Source organism: Dendrobium catenatum, unplaced genomic scaffold, assembly GCF_001605985.2.
Source record: "Dendrobium catenatum unplaced genomic scaffold, ASM160598v2 fragScaff_scaffold_655, whole genome shotgun sequence".
Lineage (NCBI taxonomy): Eukaryota > Viridiplantae > Streptophyta > Magnoliopsida > Asparagales > Orchidaceae > Dendrobium > Dendrobium catenatum.
In genome coordinates, this window is record NW_021319117.1 from 1,178,962 (window position 1) to 1,204,150 (window position 25,189).

Consider the following 25,189-nt stretch of genomic DNA (forward strand, 5'->3'; position numbering starts at 1 on the left):
TTTGGATCATTGCTTGGAGCAACCTTTGTGAGACCCATCACAAACTCCCCCTCATAAGATCATCTCTCTCTCCCTTTCTCTCCATCTCCTCTGGGCTCTCTCAGGTCAAGAGAGCAGTAAAAGATAATTTCATGTGTATAACAAGATCTCCTAAATAGAAGAGTTTCAGAATAGATCTTAATTTATATAAATCAACTTTATCATCCATGATGATATAAATATCATATTGGACGATCAGCATAATTTTTTCTCAATCAGCCCGGATGGTTTGGGTTGATCATAAGGTTTTTGTTCAAATTATCTAGGATGATAATATATCATCCTGTATGATTAGTACAAGTCATTAAATATCATCCAAATAATCGCACTGAAGGGATGTCTAGACGATGAAAAAATAGCTTGATCATCTAGGCCGATCTCACGATCATTTAGGCCGATCTCACGATCATCCCGATTGATTAGTTCAAATTCATTCAGATTTTCTAGACCATCACCCTAAATAGAAGGTGTCTGAAGTTACCCGTATAGGAAAACCTAAGGTTTTTTGAACTGATCATCCTGTCTGATCCTGGGATCATCCAGGATGATTTGATCGAGTAATCAAACCTTAATTGCTTTCCTTAATAACCAGATTAAAATAGCAATAATTATATTTCATCATCTAGAATGATGCCCAAAAATAAAGAATACTTAAATAGATCAGGCGGCTAATTCTTTCTAATTTGAGTCTATTATCCCAGGCGATATAAATATCGTACAAGACGATGTGCTTAATAACGACTGCCTTAACTAGGATGCCCTGATTAGGATTTCTATTTTTAACAAATCATCCAGGATAATTTATAGATCATCCCAGACGATGTGACTAAAAATAGAGAACTCCAAAAAATAGATATAAATGTTCCTCCATGTGTGTGTGCAAGGTTATTTAGCATCAGGAATCTCATCATTTATAATAGACTCAAGAAAAGAAAAAGTTTACAAACTGACTCTGACCTAGTCTACCCAATCTTGAGCTGGTTCAAATTGCAATTTGATATTGTGGACATGAAATGTTAGTATGCAAGATAGACGTAGAGAAACATAAGTGTTTATTATCATCAAAATTATACTCCCTGAAAGCAGATTTGCAACAGGTAGTGCTCGCATTCTTGAAAGGCTTGACAGATGCTACTAAATTCCAAGACATTGGAAGTGGTTCCTCAGGATTTTGTTAGGAATTTAGTGACGGTCGCATCTAACTATTGCCCCATTGTTATGAGTATCTTCCTCCAAGAGTATTGTCATAATAGATTTTTGAGATTTGAAGATATATTGTTATCTTTTCTGGCATCAGCAGCCATTCTGAGCATATCCTGGAATACATTTCTTGTGGAGATGCTATGGAAGCCCTCAATAGGAAATTCTATAGATTTCTTAGAGCTCTACATTTTTGGGGAAAAGCTAAGCATATGGATTGATAGAACCTTAAGGAAGAATTAAAGAAGGAAATTGGAGAACTTCAGTTGGATGAATCAATTGGAATTAAATTTTTAGTGGAGAAGCTTCTATTGTTACGGTCCAAAATTAAAGATTTGAATTTCACTCATGCCTGATTGAATACATGGTGGAGATAAAGCACTAATGTGAGATGGCTAGGTGAAGGAGATGTTAATTTAAGCTTTTTTCCAAGCTTTTGTAAAGGGAGAAGAAATGGAAATCTTATTAATCAAGTGAAGAATGATGAAGGAATTCTTCTAGAGGATCCTACGGTCATTAGAGATATATTTTTTCAATTTCTTTAGCAATAAGTTGAGTTATAGAGATGGGTTGGCCTTCTTCATCGAATACCTTAATTCAAGAGGATTACATTATCCTTAAAGATGACTATTCATTTGAAGAGATGGAAACAGTGGTGAGAAACATTGGAATTTTTCTCCTGGGTCTGATGTAATTTGATATTCATTCATCAAAGCTTATTGGATGGAGATTGGTAAAGTTGTTTGGCAAGCTATTCTTCTTTTCTTATCCTTGGGTAAGATATGGTCTAAGTGGAAGGAGACTCTTGTAGTTCTCATTCTAAAAGTTTGTAACCCTCTACCACCCTCTAAATTTTGGCCTATTAGTCTTTTCTTGTCAATCTATAAGATCATTGCAAAGATTTTGTTAAACAGATTGTTAAAGGTTATTAATTGTTTGGTTTCTGATGTTCAAGCAGCTTTTGTCAAAGGAAGGGATTTATTGGATCATATTCTCCTTGCATAGAAGATCTTCTACAAATTTAGATTTTCAAATCTAAATGAGGTTTGGTTGCAATTAAAGTGGATTTGGAACATTCATATGATAGTATGGTGCGGGATACACTTAGGCATGTGCTGGAATATTTTAGGTTTCCACTAAAATTTTTGAACTATTGATGTAGTGTGTGGTTGATTCTTCTTTTTTGATCCAAGTGAATGGGATTGGTTCAAAATGGATTAAGGGAAGAAGTCATTTTAGGCAAGGATGTCTTCTTTCACCTTACCTTTTTATTTTGTGCTCTCAGCTTTTGACTAATGCTTTTGTGCTTAAGGGGAGAGAGTTGGGGATAAAAACTGCACCTACGGCTCCTAAGATTTCACATTTTATTTTTTTCAATGACATCCTCATATTCTCGAAAGCTAATATTGTGGATTTCAAAGAGGTTAAAAAAAAAAAACTTATTTATAAATATTGTTGTTGGACGGGACAACAAATCAACATACAAAAATTAGCTACTCTATTTGTGGATCGAAGTTTGAGAAAATATATTTCTAATGTAATGGGATTTAAAGAGGTAAATGAGATGTATTAATTGGGTATCAAGATGGCCTTGAGGAAGTTGATTTCATCTGACTTCTTCAATCTATTGGAAAAAGCTGCGTCAAAATTGGATGTGCGGGGAAACAAGTTCATCTCGTTACCAGGAAGGTTGGTGCAAATTAAATATATTATTTTGTCCATCCCATTTTTCTACTCTTCCCACTCTTTGGTTCCCTTAAGCATTTTAAGAGAATTTGATAAGATATGTAGGGATTTTCTATGGAATAAGAAAGATGGCAATCATGGTATTCATGATGTAGCATGGGATGATCTTTGCAAACAAATATGTGATGGAGGCTGTGGAATTCATTCTTTGGTTGCCACAGTGGGTCCACTGAGAGCTAAATTCACTTGGATATTCCTCAATAATCCTAATTCTCCACCCAATAAATCTTTATATTCTAGATATGTTAAAGATATCATGTGTGCTAATGCAAGGAAAAATATTTTGACAACCTGGAAGATCTTAATAAGCGGTGCTAAAGCTATCAAAACCAATTCTGAGATAAAAGGTTCTGTAGGAAATTCAATTAACTTATTAAAGGAAATTTGGGTTTCAGATAGAAGCCTTGATAAATGGCTGACGTATATTGCTATGGTGGAGTGTGACTTTCCTTGGATAATTTCATTTTGAAGGGCTGTTGGAATCCGGTCGAGTTAAATAAATACTTTGGTATGCCATTGGTTGATGTCATTCTTCAAATAAACATATATTCAGATCTAATAAATATGAATTAGAATTTATCAATAAATTTTTTGGGAAAACTATCACTGGTTTGGCTATGTGCTCTACAGAGAATGATTCTGATCATTGAAACTTGTTGATAAAATTGAAGCTAAATCCTTGTGTAGACTCCTTTTGGTGGCATATGCTAAGGGAAGCAGTACCAACTATAGATTTTTTTTATATATAGAAGGTTGTTAAGCTATAATCATTTTCCTAGAGGGTTCTCATCGGTGGAAAATTCAGAGCATGTTTCAATCAAATGTTCCAAGTTAATTCAGGCCATAGCTTTGGTGAATAGATGGAGTATTTCTATTCCTGAGTTCTCTTCCTTAATGGATTGCAAGGTGAATTTAAAAATTTATCAAAGGTTAATCCTTTCATTGCAAATTTGTATTTCTCTTGAGTTTTTTTTTTCTTGGAAAAGTAGAAACAAATTGGTGCATGAAGGCCATGAGCTCGGAATAGCATTTGTGGTGTCTAATGCAATTAGCATATCATTAATTTCATTGAAGTTTAATCTCTTTTCAGACCACTTGGGTGTTAACTGGTCTTTGCAGTTGAATCCCTTTTTTTTGGCACCCCCTTCCACCCGAACGGATTAAAGCTTTCATTAATGCAACTTTGTTAATTTCTAATGAAGATGTAGTAGGTGGTGTGTTTAGAGATCACAAAGGGAGATTTCTTCTTACTTTTGGATTCAAATGTATGCATTGGGAAAATGATTATCTAGAATTATTGGCTTTCCATTCACTGTAGAAGATAATTAAAGAATAGATGTTATATACAAAGGGTATCATAATAGAGGGTGATAATTTTTATGTTATGAAGTACTTGCAGTCCTCGATTGGTAAAGCTGTTTGTCCTCTTCATAATGGAAAAATGGAAGACTTTTTGTTTCTTAAGGCTATTGAGAATTTCTTATTTTATTGTGTCAATAGGGATTCTAATAAGTTAGCCGATTTTTGTGCTAACTTGGCTTTATTGGGTGATTTTTTGTGGGAAGATCTACTTTGTAATAAGGTTCCTCCTATTTTCTTTTCTTTATTAAAGGAGGATTGTGATAGACTTTCTATCACTTAGTAGTTTGTAATAGGAATTTCTTTTTAATGCAATTTGTAGTTCCTAAAATAAAATTAATTTACCCAACTCACAATCAAATTTTATAGCTTTAGTAAAAAATCAATTCTTCCAATAATTATGCTCTAATAATAATTTTTCTTGCCCTAAAATCTAATTTGGAAGAATTCTTCTTTTTATCTATAATATAACAACAACAAAGCAATTTAATTTTTTTTATCAATAATTATTAACAAAAAATAATTATAGAATTCAAAATATAAAATATATCTATTATCATATCTCAGTAAATTATTAAAATCTTTAAAAATTTATTACCAAATGTTTCCTGTGCTCAGTATGTGGAATTGAGCCCCCCTAATGAAGGGAACTACCCATGCCCCCAACATCAGATGCTTTATTCTATCTATTATGGTCCTTGCTCTTGATATGATCTAGTTGACCCCAAGTACAACAACAACTCAGCCCATGCACTCTCACCAATCTAGAGTGGACACTCTCCCGACTTTCTAATATCTCAAAACATGTTTCACATGTGAGTGGACCCACACTTCTTAAAATTCTTTCTTTATTTTTTTTTTTTGTGCTGGGGAAACCAATAAAAATCTTTATGCATTTCAAAACATACAACATAAAATATATATATATATTTATTATATTAAGTGAAAAAGATACAATATAAATATATTTGAATAATAACTAACCTTAAACTCTCTAAATCACATATCTCGAACATCTTTATGGACTTTCATCCAAGAAATATAAGGACCATCATAACTTCTCTAAATTATGTCCCATATTTTATGCATTAGTTATTTTAATGGGTGAAAGCTACATAAAAAATGTTTGAAAATATTTATTCAATTTTAGCTGCATATTCACAATATAATAAGTACATATTTGTCACCACCAGTTTTAATTAACATGTGGTATCGTCTCGTCTGTTGTAGTTGGGGTGGAAGATCTATGTGTAACAGGCTGAGGGGGGTGTAGGGGATAGTATGATGGGACATATGATAAGTGAGAGGGCCTCCATGAGAAGTTGGGGTTGTGTATTAAATCTAGAAGAGAGTATTATGCATGGCATCTAGCAAGGAAAAGAGGGGTCTTGTGAGTATAATTGCAGGCTATTTGCTGCCAGAGTAGGTAAAGGTGAGCAAAGATAACTTTGGGAAGTAGGTTGAGATGAAGAGGTCTCGTCAGTGCCTACGGATCTACCAGGTGGGCCACTAGTGATCTTCTTATTATGCGTATCAAATATATATTTGATCAATCCTTTATGACAATCATCACTTGAAAACATTTGTTTAAAAAATTTAAGAAATATTAGCAACACAAATTATAACAAATATTTAATATAAAATAGCATAGCAATTAGCAATTAATTAAATAAAATAGAGCAATAATAAAATAAATAAACTAACTATTACCATGCTGTTTAAATAAATCATATTATGAATATAAATTATTGATTGTCAAAATCATTTACCTTATGTTTACACATCATTTATTGATTTTCTATAATGTGATGAAACATCTCCACCACTATTAGATTCTTCATTACCTTCCTCTATGTCTAAATCTACTTTGTCTAACTGCAACTTACTCTCATTAGTTTCAATTTGGTCATCCACATAATTAGTAAGATCTTTTTAGTTTGACATAAACTCTTTTTGATGTGCTGGTGGTATTAATATATATTTTTTTTCAATTACTCCCCTAGATTTGGTCATCATAGCTACGAGCCAATCCCGTTTGCCCCATAATCTATTTTGAAAGTTAATTAAATAAACTTAGCTTGCCTAGCTAGTAATGATAAATGGGTCAAATTTTAGATATCTCCTACTCCTCTTTACTTCTATTATACTGTAAAGTGGATTCATTCGTGTTCCTCTATTCTATACTGGATCAAACCAATAACAATTAAATTCATACACTTTATTCTTATGATTGAGATATTGCAATTGTAATATTTTTGTATTACCTCATACCTCCTAGAATAATCACCTATATGGGTGTTCCATCTTACACAAACACCAAAATTATCTATCTTCCTACCTTCACACCAAGATTTAGTTTAGAATTTGTAGCCATTAATCAAAAGTAAAGTAACTCGTTTGTAGTCTAATCTCCGTAAACACTTAATTTAATGTTATGTTTCTCTTTCAAATGCATACATTTTATACCATAAAGCTTTACAAGTTTCACCACATCTTATAGAATTTTCCCCTTAGCATGAGTGAAATTTTCTATTACACATATAAGTCTCACGACATTGCTTCAGTTTTATTGGATTTTCCCAATGAATTCATATACTTTAACCATCCAAATTTAATTCTACTAATAATATACACATCAACTCTCTCTCTCTAAACTCATCAATAAGAAGAAAACCTTCAAAAAAATATATACAACCTGGTACAATCTGTTGCAAATGTCTGCCAAGAACATTCATGATAAAAAGAAAAACTTATAGTAGATTTCTAACAAATGAGGAGGCAAACATCAACAAAGTCAGCGGGAAACATCAATCCATGAACTGGTCTCAGTGATGATGGTGTTTGGCTAAGATGATTAATATGAATGAAGTGAACCAAAATAAAGAGGAAAGAAAATGAGAAGAAAGATGACGGTTGGTGGAAAATATTGATTTCTCTGGCGGCGGAGTTTTTGTCGAAATTATTAACATGAAAAAATTTGTCAAAATATGTTCTGCTTTAAGTAGGCCAGAGATGTTCTGCAAGCTATACTGTAATAAATTGGAGGTCTTATAAGTAATTAAAAATATGATGATGGATAATCTATCAATAAATGACTTGCAGAAATTTCAAAGTTCGTTAGGGTTGTTAAGTCTTTATGAACTACCTCGAGGCTAACCAAAAGGAGGGGGGAATTAGCAGTTTTAAAAAATGTTAAACAAAAAGCATGATCTTATTGAAATATTTTAAAACATTAAATATACAATCACCCAGAAGAAAATAAGTACCAAAATTAAAGTGCAAATATGTAATAAGAAAGAACACACCAGATTTTATAGTGGTTTGGTCAACTTAAACTACATCCACTCCCCAAAACCTAACCTCCTGGTATTGCACTAAACTTAGTGACTCTCCCTTCATTCCCACAGCAAGGCAAAGAAGCCTGTACAAAAACTCCTTTCCACTGACTGCAGTGAGGCAGAGAACACGACTCCTTTTACTTCATGTTGAGCAGGCAGAGAACCTCGACCTCCTTTTGCTTCATCCTTAAGCAGGCAGAGAACCTTGATCAATTGTTGAAGAAGACCTCCCTAGAGCCTCCAAGGAACCAAGTTTGATGACTGGAGAAGATGACTTAGATCCTTTCTTGGAGTAACCTTTATAACCCCTCTCAAACACCTCCTCACAAGATCCTCTCTCTCTCTCTCCCAAGCTCTCCCTCTCCTTCTCTTAGCTCTCTCAGGTCAAGCAGCAGTAAAAGATCCAATCTTGAGTAAATAAAATATCTTATATAGAAGGTATTCAAATTTTCCCTAAATTATAACTAACTGATAAAGATCTTCCAGGAAGATCTATAGATCGTCCTATACCATTAGTACATTTTTATCCCTATCAACTAGGATGATCTTGGAGGGGCTGGATGATAATAAGATTTATTTATTTTTATCATCCAAGATGATGAGTACATCGTCCTGGACAATTAGTTCAAACTATTAAGTATACTCTACAGAATCGCTTTGTACGGTCAGACTTTACATATTAGATGTTGAAAAAATAACTTATCATTCAAGCCAATTCTTGTATCATCATGTATGATTAGTTCAAATTAATAAATATCATCCAACACATCATTCTATTTTTTTATTAGAAGTGCTAAGTAGCAATAAAATAAAAAGGCAAAGAAAAGCCTATATACAAGCAAAATGAGGATTAAACCACCTTTCACTCTTTTCCTTTACTAATTTAACAAAGGAAGAAGGAAGGTTATCCTCAAGAAACAAGTCCCAATCAAAATCAAAAGATAAAGCTAAGTTAGCACAATAATCCGCTAACTTATTACATTACATTTGCGATTTACACAATTAAAGATGACATTATTGAAATTACTAAAAAAGGATATACCTTCATCTCCCAAAGAGTTCTCTTTAATAATCTTAGGTTTGTTGTACAATTTTTTAAGATATTGGAGAATATTTTTATTGTCACTTTCCAAAATAATACCTTTTATATCTCTTGTCTATTCATGAGAGATTCCTTCCAAAGCTTTGAATGCCAAAAGCTCCATTTATGCAAAATCCCAATGCATCTTCTTCCATCCAAAAGCAAAGATAAATCTGGCTTTATCATCTCTTACCACACAAGCGATCCCAATCATATAGTTATCTCTAATAGCTATATCAAAATTGTTTTTAAGCCACTCAGGTGGAGGAGGATGCCAATAATATGAAAGCAGTCCTTTGGACCGATAAGCATCCCAGTGGTCTGAATGGAAAACATCTTGATTTACCCATGCTAAGAAAGCTCAAAATAGAAGAAGCAATCAACAACTTACTGCTACCAGATTTTCCATGCTTAACTTTGCATCTATTGTTCCAAACCATCCATACGGTTAAAACATAGATTCTAGCAGTCATGATATCATGATTTATTAAACTTCTAAGGCCGCTGTTGAAATCGTTCCAATTAATGAAAGATGGAATACTGAACCCCCAATCTTGTAAAACATTGCATACTTCCAAAAGTTTAGAACAATTAGCTATGATATGATCCAAATTTTCAATCACACCACATCCCATAGGACACATACAATAAACATACAGTTTTCTTTTAAAAAGGAAAAATTCTGTAGGAATAGCATGAATGCATAACCTCCAAAGAAAGAGCTCTACCCGAGCATTGATTTTTAGATTATGAATCCATGAAAATGTTACCTTAGAAGCAACATTTCCATAATAATCTTCAGTTAGCAGAGCAGATATGGTTTTGCCAGAAAATTTTTTTTTCAATTCCATTTGATCTCTAGTTGTATTGCTGAAAATCTGCACCTCTCGGATGATATTCTGGAGCTCTATTCCAAAAAATTGATTCAGCTTATCAGAATTCCACTTTCCCTCTTTTATAAAATAATCTTGAGAAGTTATGTCCTCATCAAGGTCTCCAACAAAAGTTGACCATTTAAGAAGACTTTTGTCTAGAATCCTTGTATCCTATAAAACATTTATGTTGGAACCATTAACAACTTTCCATCTAACAAATTTTTTAAGAGTCCTCCATCCACTTATGATGATTTTCCAAGCATTTAAACCTCCTTTATACTCATCCTTGCTCCACCACATATCACCATATTTTTTCAGCAAGTTCCTATTTAACAAGTTACTTGGTTTCTCAATGAGATTCCAAGCAAACTTTGCTCTAAGAGATCCAATTCTATAAGTAATTGATTGAAGACCCCATCCACCACAGTGCTTTGGAGTGCATAACAACTCCCATGCAACATAGTGTAAACCTTTGCTTCTATCCATTTTATTCCAAATAAAATCTCTACTAAGTTTTTCTAACTCGTATAGAATTTTCAAAGGAACAAGAGAACTAGAAATCCAAAAAACTGGTAGAGTAAGAATGACAGATTTTACCAAACAGATTCTACCGGCCAAAGACCTATGCCTGTTACCCCATTCATTCATTCTCTTCATAGTTTTATCCAACAGCACTTGGAAGTCACTCTTCCTTAACCATCTCAAAGTAATTTTTATTCCCAGATAATCAAATTCCTCTACCGGTTTGAAACCCAGCAATTTAGAAATCTATTTCTTTTTCCTTCTTAACACAGAAGTACTAAAGATCAAAGATGATTTATGCTTGTTTACATTCTGACCCGTCCAGCTGCAGTATTTTTTGATAATGCTTTTAATTTTCTTCACATTGTTCAATCTAGCATCAGAGAACAATAATACATCATCTGCATATAATAGATGTGAAATTTTAGATGCATTAGAGCAAATACTGATTCCCAAATTATTTCCCCTGCAGTAGAAAATATTAGATAATAACTGAGAGCAAATTATAAATAAGAATGGAGAGAGTGGGCATCCTTGATGAAACCCACATTTTCCCTCAATCCATTTAGATCTTGTCCCTTTGATTAATATAGAAAATTTGGGAAATAACACACAATCCATAATCAGTTCTATGAATCTGTTGGGGAATCCTAGATCCTTCATCATCTTCTTCAAGGTTAACCAACACATACTATCATATGCTTCTTCCATATCCAATTTGATAGCCAAATATCCATTGCAAGCTTTTGAAAACCTCAGTTTCTTGAAAACCTCTTGAGCTATTAATAGATGATTAGAAATTGATCTATTCTTAACAAATGCCACTTGCTCTTTAGAGATGATTTTGGTAATCACTAAAACCAATTTATTTAAGTTTATATTCGATACAATCTTATAAATTGAGTTACACAAGCTGATTGGATGATAAAGAGCAGGAGTTAAAGGATTAAAGGACTTTGGAATGAGTACTACCAAAGTATCCTTCCATTCTTTACTCATTTTACCTGTAGAGAAAAAAAAGGCTCACCACTTTACATACATGACCAACAATTATTTCCCAATAGTTTTTGAAGAAAGAGTGAGTCAATCCATCACATCCTAGAGCTTTATTACGCCCTAGCTTCATAACAGCCTCCTTAACTTCATATGTTGTAAGCTACTTTCTTAACCAAGTTTTGTCATCATCATTTGAAACCTTCCATGGTTTTGGCCAGTTATCTAGACTGCATTTTCTTTCCTTCCATTTCTATTGAAAGAATTTATAGAAAACATCTTCCACTTCCCTATGATCTTTGGTGATTTTCCTTCCAGATTTTTAACTTGAGAGATCCAATTGGTATTTCTTGTAGCATTGGCAAACGAATGAAAGAATTTGGTATTAGAACCACCTTCAACATTCCACTTCACTTTTGCTGTTTGCTTCCACCAAGTGTTCAAGTAATTGAGAATAACATTGAGTTATTTTACTTTAGATCTAAGTAGCCATAACTTCTCATCATCCAGGCAACCATTGGTAGCTTCTTCTTCTTAGAGTAAGAGAATTTCATCCTTTAATCTGGATTTTCCACTAAAAAGATCTTTAATCTTATTCTTGCTCCAATGGAATAAGTCATTTAATGCTCTCTTACATTTCTTGTTTAGTATTTACGTGTCATCCCCAACAAAATTTTTCTTCCAAGTTTTTGAAACAATGTGTTCCAATGTCTTGAAGGATAACCATACATATTCAAATTTAATAGATCTTGCCAAGCTTCTAGTTTCATCAAATAATTTCAGCACAATGGGGCAGTGGTCAGAAGCCAATCTAGCTAAGTGTCTTACCATTGCAATTTGAATCCTTTGAATAGCCATTGATTTCAACAAGCATCTATCAAAACGTTCTAGAATTCTTCTACTTCCAACTTTATTATTGCACCAATCATCCCAATATCATGATAGTCATTATCATTCATAAACTTAAGCATTTCTAAGGAACCTTGAGAGAAGACAAATTTCTTACCTCCTCTCTTTTCCTCTTGTGAAAGAATGCAATTAAAGTCACTTCCAATTACAGATGGAATCTTCCTTTGTGATTGTTCTTGGATGCAATCCCATAACAATCTTCTCTTGTGAGCCTCCTTGTTCCCATAAACTGTAGTAATCATCCAACAACCTTTTTTAAAGACATTAAGATCACTAATAACACATTGATCTATAGTCTTTAACATTGTGAATGAAGCAATATTAGATCTCCAAAGAATCATAATGCCTCCAGATAGTCCCTCTGAAGGTAGAATGAAAAAATCCCAATTAAGACCCATGATCCTATCAAACTCATTTTTATCAAAAGAGATGATTTTAGTTTCAAATAAACCAACAAAGAAAACCTTATAGTCTTTTATGAACTCCTTCATATATAGAGAGGCTTCCTTCTTCTTTGCCCCTCTACAATTCCAAAATGCTATGAAATCCATTAAATATTAATTGGGGAGTAGCCCCCAACCTTCTTTCTTCCTTCTCCAAGTCTTCTACGGGTTTTATTTTTAATAGGTCCTAAAGATTTTAATTCTTTTGCCAGTTTGCATTTAGGCAATTCTTCAATCAAGCCATTGTTGTTCTCCAATACCAATATATCTCCTGTAGCCTTGTAAGGCTCCAAACCACCTTCCTTAGAAATTCTCTCTTCTTCAGCTATCACCAAAGTTTTCTGTATGTTGGCATCATCATTCCTATCTGCATTAATAGTTTGGAGGATAGAGAACTTATTTTCATCTATCAAAGATAGAGAAGCTTCTTCATTCAATTGCAGAACATTATCTAGAATCCGTTCAAGAATTTTGCTGAAAGAATTTGCTGCTACATGATAGGGAATACCTGAGTTCACAAGTAATCCATTAGGATTTACTTGAGTTCGCAGGCAACCCTTCCCCACTGTGTTATCAGAAGTAAAAGGCTCCACCATAGCCATGTTATCCTCATGAGAAGGCACGGCAATTAGCTCTATCCTTATCTCTCCTTCTTCAAAAATTTCTGCATTTATACAGACTTCTCCAGGAACATCTTGAACCAAACATTCACATAAGCTTTCATCTACCACCTCTTGAATAACATTCCTGATTGAGACAGGAATCTCATATTTTTTGACATATGTGAGTGTGTTTTTTTTTTTATCTCCTGATTGCTCCTTTTTGAATTCCTTCTTCTCTTGTTGTTTACCATAATCCAAGGACCATAAGAAGGTTTAATTGGATCTTCTAATTTGCTTTCCACAGCCTTTTCTCTTCTAATTTCCTCCCCATCCACTGCCACTTGAGGATTATTAAACTTTTGTTCACATTCCTTATTCACATGTCCAATTTTTCCACATACAAAACAAAAGTTTGATACCTTCTCATATTCTACCTTTTGGAAGAACCTTCCATCCATGTTATCCACCCAAACTCCTAAAGGAAGAGGTTCATCAAGCTTAATTCTTACACAAACACTGGAAAATTCTCTCCTTCCCCAATGGAACATATTTCCATCTAACATAAGAGGTTTACCAATTCTTGAAGCAATGCAATCTACATTCTACTCATCCCTACATTGTAATGGTAAATGAGGCATTCTAATCCAAATTGGAGATGATAATCCCTTTATAGAAGTAGTATTAAATTACGGAGTCCACTTCTCCAAACCTATTATATGTCCATTTACAAACCATAGGCCACCTGAATGGACTGCTTCCACCATTTCTTTAGATGAGAAGGAACATAAGAACCATCCACCACCCAATGTGGTAAAGTGGAATCTCCCGAATTGAGTCCATTACTTCCTTATTTCCCAAGCCACTAAATGAGAAGGTATAACTTTTCCAAATACTTTAATAACCAATGAATTAGCTAAAATCTCCGAGTTCCTCTTCTCATTATATGCATGTAATTTCACTACTATTCCATCTTCAGAGTAAACAACTTCTTCATATTTGAAATCCAGCTTAATGTATGGTTTATTGCTCCAAGGATTCACATTTCCTAAACCAATTAAGCTTTTTGGCATTCCAGCAGGCAGCTTATCTACATTCGCCTCTTTCCTTTTTTCAGGTTCTGAATTAAAATTTTTGTTAAACAAATCCCGAGAATTCTCATTTATCACGATGCGACTAAGTCCAGGGATTACATTCATATCAGAAGGAAAAGCTTTCTTGATCAGAAGGAAAAGCTGTAGATTTAAAACTGTTAGGAGTAACCGAATTCAAAGCTTCATCTATTGCCTTACCTTTTCCTTCCACATGTTGAATTTTCTTAGGAGAAATTTCAGAAACTTCTTTGATCACCAAAGGTCCTTGATGTTTAAACAGAGGATTTTGAATTCTTTGAAAAGAATTCAAATTCGTCAAGCCATCACCTAAACATATTATGTTTGAATTAACCATCAGAGACGGAGACCTCGACGTCGAGAATGTAGGTTTCAGTTGAACTTTAGACACCATATCTACCTTCTGGCCTTGCCGGCGGCTATTCGCTGCCATCGTCCACTGCCGTTCCGGAGAACCGGGAACCAAAAATGGAAAAGAAAATTTTAAAATTTAAAACTTTCTCTCTCTAATGGCTGGAGTTTCTGTCTCTAACAACTGGAGTTTCTCTCTGTATCAACACATCATTCTATTAGTCTAGGATGATTCAAGAAGAAACTAAGGTTTGTTTAACTGATCATCCTAAATGATCCCGCGGTCGTCCAGGACTATATGATTGATCAATCAAAACTTAATTTCTTTTCTTAATTATGAGACTACTTTACCCATAATTGTTGTGCATCGTCCAAGACAATGTCCTGTAAGATGTCTAAAAATAATAACATACCTAAATAAGTTGGCAGCCAATTCTTTCTGATTTGAGCATATTGTCTATGACAATTCTAATATCATCTAGGATGATTTTCTTAATTCGGCTGCCTTAACCAAGATGCCCTAATTAGGATTTCTATTTTAAATGAATTATTTAGGATGATTTTTTATCATCCCAAATGATATTATCAAAAACAAAAAACTCTAAAACAGACAGAATTTTTCCCCTGAGTATGTGTGTGTAAGTTTACTTAGCATTAGGATTCACTTTGTTACATTTGACTCAAGAAAAGGTAAAAACACTTGAAGTACACTTACAGATTTCCTTAGTCCTAATCTACGCAATCTTGAGATTACTTGATTTACAATGACCTTGTGGACCTAAAATGTTAGTAGGCAAGGCTATATTAGAAAAAATAGAAATGACATAAATATTTGCTATCATCAAAATTATAATTCTTTAATCTAGATTTATAACAAAATTTTGCTGAAAATGCCATCTTTACATTACTAGAGAAATATCCACTTATTACTTTAGCAATTTTACCAGTGTATTAACTTCCATCAGATCATATGATAATAAAATAAGGTTTTTCTATAGTGCTCACAAGCAGTAGATGTATAATTTTTAAACATTAAAATAGTATGGTATAAAAGCTAATAAAACACTATAGTGTGAAAACCAATACATCAATAGGGTGTCAAATAAATAAAATAATTCTTGTAGTATTACTATTTAATTTTTTTTTTTTTGAAAGAAATGCAATCAGCATTAATAAGGAGAAGGAACCAAAAACAAGCTACAAACTAATAGAGATCTTCCTTCATACTACATTCTTCCTTTAAAATTTTAACAAAGGAAGAAGGAAGAGAGCTCTCACTAAAATAGTTCCAAATGAAGTCATATGAAAAGGATAGGTTAGCACAAAAATTAGCTATCCTATTACCTTCTCTACCAATACATTTAAAAATGACATTACTCCCATACCTTAACCCGAAGAAGTCTTCATCTTCGTTGATTCCAATCCTTTTATTGCCTTTGCTGTACATGTTGAGAAGAAGATGAATAACATTCTTATTGTCTCCCTCTATGATGACACCTTTGGCATCATCCAAACAATTGTGTAACAGATACTTTAAAGAATTGAACAAATAAAGTTCCAGCTGTGATATGTCCCAATGCATCCCATAGAAACCAAATGCACGAACCAATCTTCCTCTATTGTCTATAACTATTCCTCCAATACCTGCTCCATAGTTGATTTTCAATGCAGCATCAATGTTGATTTTGTACCACTCAGGTGGTGGAGGATGCCATATTTCTGTAGACAGTCCTAAAGACTAAAAAGCATCCCAGTTCTCCGAGAGCACTCTTTGTCTTCTATCAAATGTTATCATGCTGATAACATTAGTAGCCATCATTGATACACTATCTTCTTTCTTACCATGCTTAATTTTATTTCTATCATTCCAAAAAATCCATAACAAAGTAAAGTAGATCTTTACCGTCCCAGGATTCTTCTCATACCAGGCTTGTGCTTCATCCAAACAGTGCTGAAATGAATCAAAAAAGGGAACTTGAAAACCCCATTTCCGAAGAGTGCCAATAACCTTAAACAGTTTTGGACACTTACAAGTGATATGGTCTACATCGTCCAGTCCTCCACATCCTCTAGGACATTTATTATCATTGGATAAACTTCTTTTCATCATAAAATCAGTTGTAGGAATCGCTTTTTTGCAAAGCCTCCAAATAAAAAATTCCACTATGGCAAACAGTTTCAACTTATGAATCCATAAGTAAGAGCTCCCCTCATTCAACTTCACTGATTCTTCCTTGATCAATGCAGCAATTGATTTACCAATAAATTTGTATTTTTTATCCATATAATCATCCTCCCCAACTTGTTCAATATGAATGCTGCTAATAACATAAACCAATTCTTCACCAAAAAAAAGAAGAAGTTTATCAATGTTCCATTTGCCTTGAGTAATAAAAAAATCCAGAGTTATATTATCCTCTTCAAAAGAAGCAATAAAAGTTGGCCATTTGAGCAAGACTTTATCAAAAATCCATACATCCTTCAATACATTAATTCGAGATCCATTCACCATATTCCATCTGATAACTTTCCTCAAAGATTTCCATCCATTGGCAATGATCTTCCAAGCCGAAGAACCCCCTTTAATCTCATCATTCTTCCACCAGTCTTCACCGTACTTGATAAGTAAATTTCTATTTAAGAAGGAGTGAGGATTGATTACCAGATTCCAAGAGAATTTAGCTATAAGAGTTTGGATACTGTTAACAGCAGAATGTAAACCCCAACCACCGGCAGCTCTTGGCTTGCAAAACTCTTCCCAAGCTATATAGTGCATTCCCTTTTTTCCATCATGATTCTTCCATATGAAATTTCTGCAGTATTTCTCAAATTCCCTCAGCACACTTAAAGGAATTAAGGAATGTGATATTAAAAATAAAGGCAAATTACAAAAAACTGAATTGGCAAGCACAAGTTTTCCAACTAGAGAAATATATCTATTTCCCCAAGCATTTAAAATCTTCAAAGCTCTATCCAAAAGATATTGAAAATCTAACTTTTTCAATCTTCTCAGTGCCAATTTAGTTCCCAGATATTCCATCTCCTCAACCACCTTGATCTCCATAATTTTGGCAATCTTCTTCTTCCTTCTCCTTTCAACATTCTTACTAACAATCATAGACGATTTCTTAAGATTCAATTTTTGTCCTGTCCAACCACAGTATTTGTTCAAAATGACCTTCATCTCCTTGATGCTTCTAATCTTGGCTTTAGAGAATAAGAGGATATCATCCGCATAGAGCAAATGAGAAATCACTTGACCTGAAGAGGCCACTTTAATGCCTAACTCCTTTTCCTCCTGAGTAAGAGCATTGGTAATTAATTGGGAACAAATGATAAAAAAAAAGGGGATAATAGACAACCATGACGGAAACCACTCCTCCCCTCAATCCACTTGGAAATGCTACCATTTATAATAATTGAGAATCTAGGCTCCATAATGCATTCCATGATCAGCTTGATGAATTTTACGGGAAAACCCAACCTTCTCATCATACCTTCAAGAGTATTCCAACACATGCTATCATATGCTTGCTCCATGTCTATTTTGATTGCCACCATACCTTCATTAGATTTATAAATCCTCATCTTGTAAATCACCTCCTATGCTAGTAATAAATGTTCGGAGATGCTCCTTCCTTTCAGGAAAGCAACTTGTTCTCCAGAGATTAATTTTGGAATAACCACCAAAGGCCTATTAAGTAACACCTTAGCAACAAATTTATAGATGGAGTTACATAAGCTAATAGGATGGAATCCTTCAGGAGATAAAGGGTTAGTAATTTTTGGAAACAAGACAATAAGAGTTTCTTTCCAACTACTACACATAAAACCTAAGAGAAAAAATTCTTTAACTGCCTTACAAACATCAATACCAACAATGTTCCAATATCTCTTAAGAAAAGAGTATGTAATACCATCATGCCCTGGAGATTTGTTATTGCCAAGCCCTCTGATAACCTCTAGAATTTCCACATCTGAGATTGGAATCTCCAGAATGCTTCTATCCGTCTCGTCCAGAACAGCTACCGGTTCTGGCCAATTGTCCATACAGCAGGTCCTTTGGTTACACTTCTTTTGAAAAAACTGGAACAGAATATTGTGCATCTTTATGGGATCTTCGGTGATACAACCATCTTCATCTTTGATCTGAGAAATCCTTTTTCCAATTCTTCTGGTGTTAGCAAAAGAATGAAAAAATTTAGATTTTGAATCTCCTTCCTTTATCCACTTAACCTTTGCTCTTTGCCTCCAATAAGTGTTAAGTCTAGATAGAACTGAATTAAGCTGATTGACTTTAGATCTAAGCTCCCAAAGCTTTTCATCAGATAACCAACCAACCGAAGCTTCTTCTTCTTGAATCATAGAGATTTCTTCTTTCAAATTCTCCTTTTCTAAAGAGAAATCCTTAATTCTAGCCTTGCTCCAATAAAACAAGTCCTTCAACACTCTCTTACACTTTTTATTGAGTATCTCCATATCACTACCTTGAAAAGCCTTCCTCCAAACTCTTTCAATAATGAGAGACAAAGCTTTATATGAAATCCATACATCTTCAAATTTAATCATCCCATTCTTATGAAAAGGATTATCAAATATCTTCAAGACTATAGGGCAATGGTCTGAAGCTACCCTTTTTTTTTTTTTTTTTTAGAAACTGCACAAATTGCATTAAAAAAAAAACAAAAAACTAAGAAAAACAAAAAACTAAGTGATAGGTAATCTATCACTTTCCTCCTTTAACAAAGAAAAAAAGGTAGGAGGGACCTTATTAACTTCTAGAGTATCCCAATAAAAGTTGGTAGATAAAGCTTGGTTAGCACACCAATGTGCTACCTTATTACATTCTCTTTTAACAAAATTGAATAATATTACCTCAAAATTGCTGATGAACTCCAAGTCTTCTAAAGAAGCTTTATCCTCTCGGCTTTTATCCAATTCAAAAAAAATTTTAAAGTAATCCATCACATTTTTGTTGTCTCCTTCCACAATTATGCCTTTATAATTGGGTTTCAAATCTTCAATGAAATTGCTTATTGACCGAACTGCCATCCATTACAGTTTGCCAATATCCCAATGCAACAGCTGGAATCCATAAGCTGATAGCATTCTTCCTTTATGATCTCTTATGATGCCTCCTATTCCAGCTTTGTATGAACAATGAAGAGAAGCATCTATGTTAATTGGGTCTGAAGCTACCCTAGCAAGATGTCTTACCACAGCAACATTAATCTTGATGATGGCTATAGAATTCAGAAAACACCTGTCCAACCTCTCAAGAATACGATCACCTCCAGGTTTGTTGTTGCTCCAAGTGAATTTTTGACCTGCAAAGCCCACATCATGAAGGTCATTCAAATTTAAGAAATCAGCCCTTTCTTTGGGGCCTTGAGAAAAAATAAATTTTCTCCCACCCCTTTTATCATATTGTGACAAGATGCAATTAAAGTCTCCCCCAACTATGAATGGAACCTTTCTATTGGACACCTCTTCCAGATTACTCCATAACTCCCTCCTCTTTATAACTTCCTTATTTCCATAGATAGTAGCAATCATCCACTCCCCCTTATTGAAGATATTGATATCTACAATAATACATTGATCTGCTTCCTTTAACACTGAGAAAGAAGCCAAGTCAGACCTCCACAGGACCATAATACCACCAGAAAGCCCATTAGATGGAAAGAGATACAAATCCCAATCAGCTCCCATAATCTTCTTAAAGGAAACTTTGTCAAAAGAATTGACCTTAGTTTCCACCAAACCTACAAATAAAATCCCATTGTCTTTAACCACCTCCTTAAGATATAGAGAGGCCTCTTTCTTTTTGTCCCCTCTACAATTCCAAAAAGCTATGGAATTCATTAAAACACCCTAGGGGATGCCGCCCCTTCCTTCCTTTTGATACCACCACCATCAAGGTTCCTTCCCCTGGGGATGTTCTTAATAGGACCTAGAGATTCCAGCTCTTTAGCTAACTTTATTTTGTTTGAATCACCATTGGAAATTTTGTCTTTCCTTAAATTATTACCAGAATAATTTTTCTCTTCATTCACATCAATGATCAATCTCCGTCTAGGACCACCACCAGAATCTTCATTATCCTCCCTCCCTCTTACCATAATTAACAAATCTTCATTTAACACATTTTTAGGGACCGAATTCAGAATATCAAATTTGTTACCATAATTTGATTTGTTAAGACAAGCAGAAGGAGGGGACTTACTCAACGCAGCTTCAGTTTCCTTGTTGTCATTTTCTAAAAAAGATTCTCTTACCACTTCATCAGCTCCATTCTCCTCCATAACCTGCTGCTCAATGTCTGGAACCAATTATCCTTCCTCTAACTGGTCTTCGCTATCCAATACAGGCAATTCTGTTGAGGCAGAGTGAATCCTGAAATCAACTCTATCAATTCCTTCTTTCAGATTTGTATTACCAATCCCAACCTTCTTGACATACATAGATCTACTGAAATTCACCACATTGCTCTTTTGATAAGGCTTTCTCCCTCTCTTTTGGTTAACGAGAATCCACGGTCCATAATTTGGTTTATCATCTAGATTTTGTTGTTTTCTTCCTTGAACTTCTTCTGAAAAATTATTGTTACCCATTCTTCCTTCACTGATTTTTTCTCTATTTTTATCACATTCACTCTTCAAGTGCCCGATCACACCACATTCAAAGCAAAGGTTGGCCACCTTCTCATATTCTACTTTTTGGTAGAACCTTTTCGAAATGCTATCCACCCAAATTCCCAAGGGAAGGGGTTGGTCAAGTTTCACCCGAACACAAACTCTAGCGAATTCCCTCCTTCCCCACTGGAATAGATTCTCATCCATCATTAATCGGATAACAATTCTAGAAGCAATCCTTGCTATGTTAACTTCATCCCAATATTGTAAAGGTAAGTTAGGCATTCTAATCCAAATGGGAGAGGTTAGACCCTTCATAGAATTTGCTGAAAATTCAGTGGACCACCTATCCATACCCACAATGTGTCCATTAATAAACCATGGTCCTCCTGATAGTGCTACTTCCATCATCTACTCTGATTGAAACGAACATAAGAACCACCCTTTTCCTAGAGTGGTAAAATGAAATTGGCCCAAGTGACTCCATTGTCTTCTTATCTCCCAAGCTACCAGATGAGACGCAATTTCTCTGCCAAACACCTTTATCACTACAGAATTCGAAAGTTTCTCAAAATTCTTAAATTCAAGTTCTTCATTCAACCTTACATCTATACCATCATCAGATAACACCATTTCATCCTCTTTAAAATTAATTTTTATATACGACTTGTTACTCCAGGGATTATTGATTCCAATTCTATCAGAAGAAGTTGGCATTTTAGAAACCACCTTATCCACAGCAGACATGTTATCTTTATTCACCACCTCCTGAATATTGTTGATACCCAGCTTCACATAATCCAACTTTAACTCATTGCCTGAGTTAATATTAGAATTTACAAATCTATTTACAAAGATTTTCATCCCAGAGGAGGAAGCTTCGGGATCCACCGTATTTGAAACAGACAAAAATTTCTCAGAGCCTGGAGTAATATTTGCTTCAGAAACATCCACTCCTTTGCCTTTGACTTCTACATAAATGATTTTTCTTCGCCCTACTTCAGAGACTTCTCTAATCACCAATGGAACATTCACTTTCTTCAAGCGATCATCAAGGTGTTGTGGGGACGAAAACACCTCGTTAATCTTCAGGTTGATCTTCGAATTGCCAATAAAGGACGGAGGTCTAGTCGCCGGAGCCCGGGAAGGCCGGCGACCCTCCACCGCCATCTTCCACCGTCCTTCATGAGAAGCAGGAACAAAAACCAGGAATAGAAAATTTGAATTACACAGGAGTTTCTCTCACAAGGTCCATATATTTAGTACGAAAATTAAACCATAATCACAAGGTCCATATATTCCATTATTGGTGATAGTGGATTAATAACTAGTTGTAGTATTAATGAATTAGTATTTAAATCAATGATTCATCAACATATCACGATGATAGTAATATTATAATAGTATAATCTAAGTAATATTCAATCTATATAGTGATAAAAAATAGAGGTTGAAATAGTAAAGTTGAACACTGATAATGAATTAGCAATGTGCATTTTAGTAATCACACTAAACATGTATAGAGTCCTTATAAGGTGGTATTTTTCTAGTAATAAGTTAGTTGTTAAGAAAATGTTGGCTTAATAATTAGAATAGTCACTCCTTGCTAGTCAATATAAAAATAACTTCTTATAACTCCCAATCAATGAATCATGTGAATTAGTAGAAGATAACACCAAATCACATTATTTAAAGGAAAATCTACTCCAACCATCCTGTAGAGGTCAATCACTCTCAAGACGATATCAGTGAAACAAGCTTTTACTTATCTTCACACATTGTATAATCACAGTATTTTTTAACATAGTATTTTATAATAGTAATTATGAACAATTATTACTCAACCACATACCAGTATTCATTCCCAATGATTATTTTACCAATACACATATATTAAACAAAAAGTTTCTATTTAGAAAGATTTATGCAAAATATAATATCTTTCATTTTACCTCACAAAATTAAAAAATATTATAATGAAAATGTCTAGAACATTTAATAGAATAACATACAAAAATTTATATTGTGAAAGTTCAAAAAATTAAAAAACACAATAAAATTAGTTTTGTGGAAAATCTAGAGGTCAAAATCAAAATATTTGAAAACAAAGATAGGATTTGAGTCACTTACCTCAATCTAAGAAATTTTATAAAAACAACAACGTGATTTGATAGTAAAAAATTAACTTTTCTCTTTTCTCTCACATCCTTACCTCCCACTCTTCTCCCATTTTCTTGCTCGATAAGATTCAATGGTGTGTGGACGACACACACAGAGATATATATTATATATATATATATTATATATATATATATAATATATATATATATATATATTGTATATAAATATATAGTTTTTCTTAGGTAGTACCACAGTGTTATCATATAACACATCATGCAAAATATAAAGTTATTATAGAACAGAGACTTCAATACCGTATTGGCCATTATGGGTACCACTGTGCTTCAAGAACCAGTGCCTTAGTACTCAATGGCATAGTGCCACTACACTATAATTTAAAAAAGAATTCTGAGTTCTTAACACTTTTTATATTTATTTGTTATTACACAAGAATAGAGAATGATAATATTTAGAATGTCTAGTCAAAAGTTATCGAGCAAAAAAACTAGAAGGAATATGAGTGAGAGATAGAGGTAGACCACACCATTAGTCATGACACCACCCCCAACACAATCAAGGGTACATTACTTGAATTAATAGGAAGTATGAGATACACTTGAAAGTTCTATTGGTATAGTTTCTATTTTGAATGTGAAGATATCAAATTTTTATTAATGTTCATTGCCTTATATGGAATATTATATTCCTACTAATTTAAATGCATATAGGTGCGAATGATTGAATATATAATTTGATTGATGATTGATGTGACCAGTGATAAGTAATTTAATAAAAACTATTAGTGGTCTATAATGGGAAATGTTGAAGATGATATATTTTTTTTAAGGTGGGTAGATTATAATAGCATAATTTTCAAATTTTAAAAATTATTCTACAAGTTTTTCGTATTGGGGTTGGAGAAACCGCAGCTTTGATATTTTAGAAAATGGAAAAAAATAGGGATTAGTGTGTGATTTATGGTGCCTAGTGGCTATAATGCTGGTATCTGGCAAAGAGAAATAGGGAGAATTTAGAAGATTTTTTGGGAGCATAGCAGTGCTGGAGGAGTTGAATATCGTGATGCTAGGTTTGAAGCTTCACTTTTTCATATTAAAATATATCAATCTAATTAATTAAACCCCATAGCCATCCCTCCTCTTCATTATTTCTTGGTTGGAAGAGAAAAGAGAGGAGAAAGGGGGAGAGAGGAGGAGAGAGAAAAGAAAAAGTCATTATGTCTTATTTTTGTCTACTAGTTTAGTGAAAAAGGTATTCTAATTGGGGTTACTGTGAATCTTATTTCTATTTTTTGGAGATATTAATTTCTTGAATTTTATCTCTCCTAAATTTAATTAAAATGAAATATATCTCATTATAGTAATTTTTGAAGATGTAACTCTCTGTATCTGATAAGATTTATCATCCTAAGCATTTTAATTAATTAATATTCAATTTCAAGGGATAGATTGACTTATATGTCATTGTAAGTCAAATGAGTAGTATAATATTTGTTATAAAATGCTTGGGAGTCAATGCACATCATTTAGATATGAAATATATGACATGCACATATTTTTTATTCATTTAGTTTAACATCCATCTTTTGGTTACTACTAGTATACTAATGGGTATAATGATAATTGCATTAAACATATATAATATTTGTGATTATGATTTATAGGATATGAAATATTTGTAAAAGAAATAAAGGTAGACTAAAAATAATTGCCTAATTTAGTTTGGTTGGAGGGATGTTTCTCAATAAAGTAGGGTTGGTTGACGGGTTTTCTTTTAAATAAGATTTATGATGTAATCCTAAGTGATATTAAAAAAATGTTTTAGAAGACTGGTTTATATGATATGATA

The 25,189-nt window shown here is 33.6% G+C and overlaps 1 protein-coding gene across 1 annotated transcript; it reads right to left on the bottom strand.

Moving 5' to 3' along the window:
* Nucleotides 1-16,305: 16,305 nt before the first annotated feature.
* On the bottom strand, nt 16,306-19,046 carry LOC110093043. The gene is made up of 2 exons (XM_020817793.1): nt 18,435-19,046; nt 16,306-17,865 (listed from the first exon to the last, which is right to left on the bottom strand). Exons 1-2 carry the CDS (start codon nt 19,044-19,046, stop codon nt 16,306-16,308), a joined length of 2,172 nt encoding a protein of 723 aa, XP_020673452.1.
* Nucleotides 19,047-25,189: the final 6,143 nt, after the last annotated feature.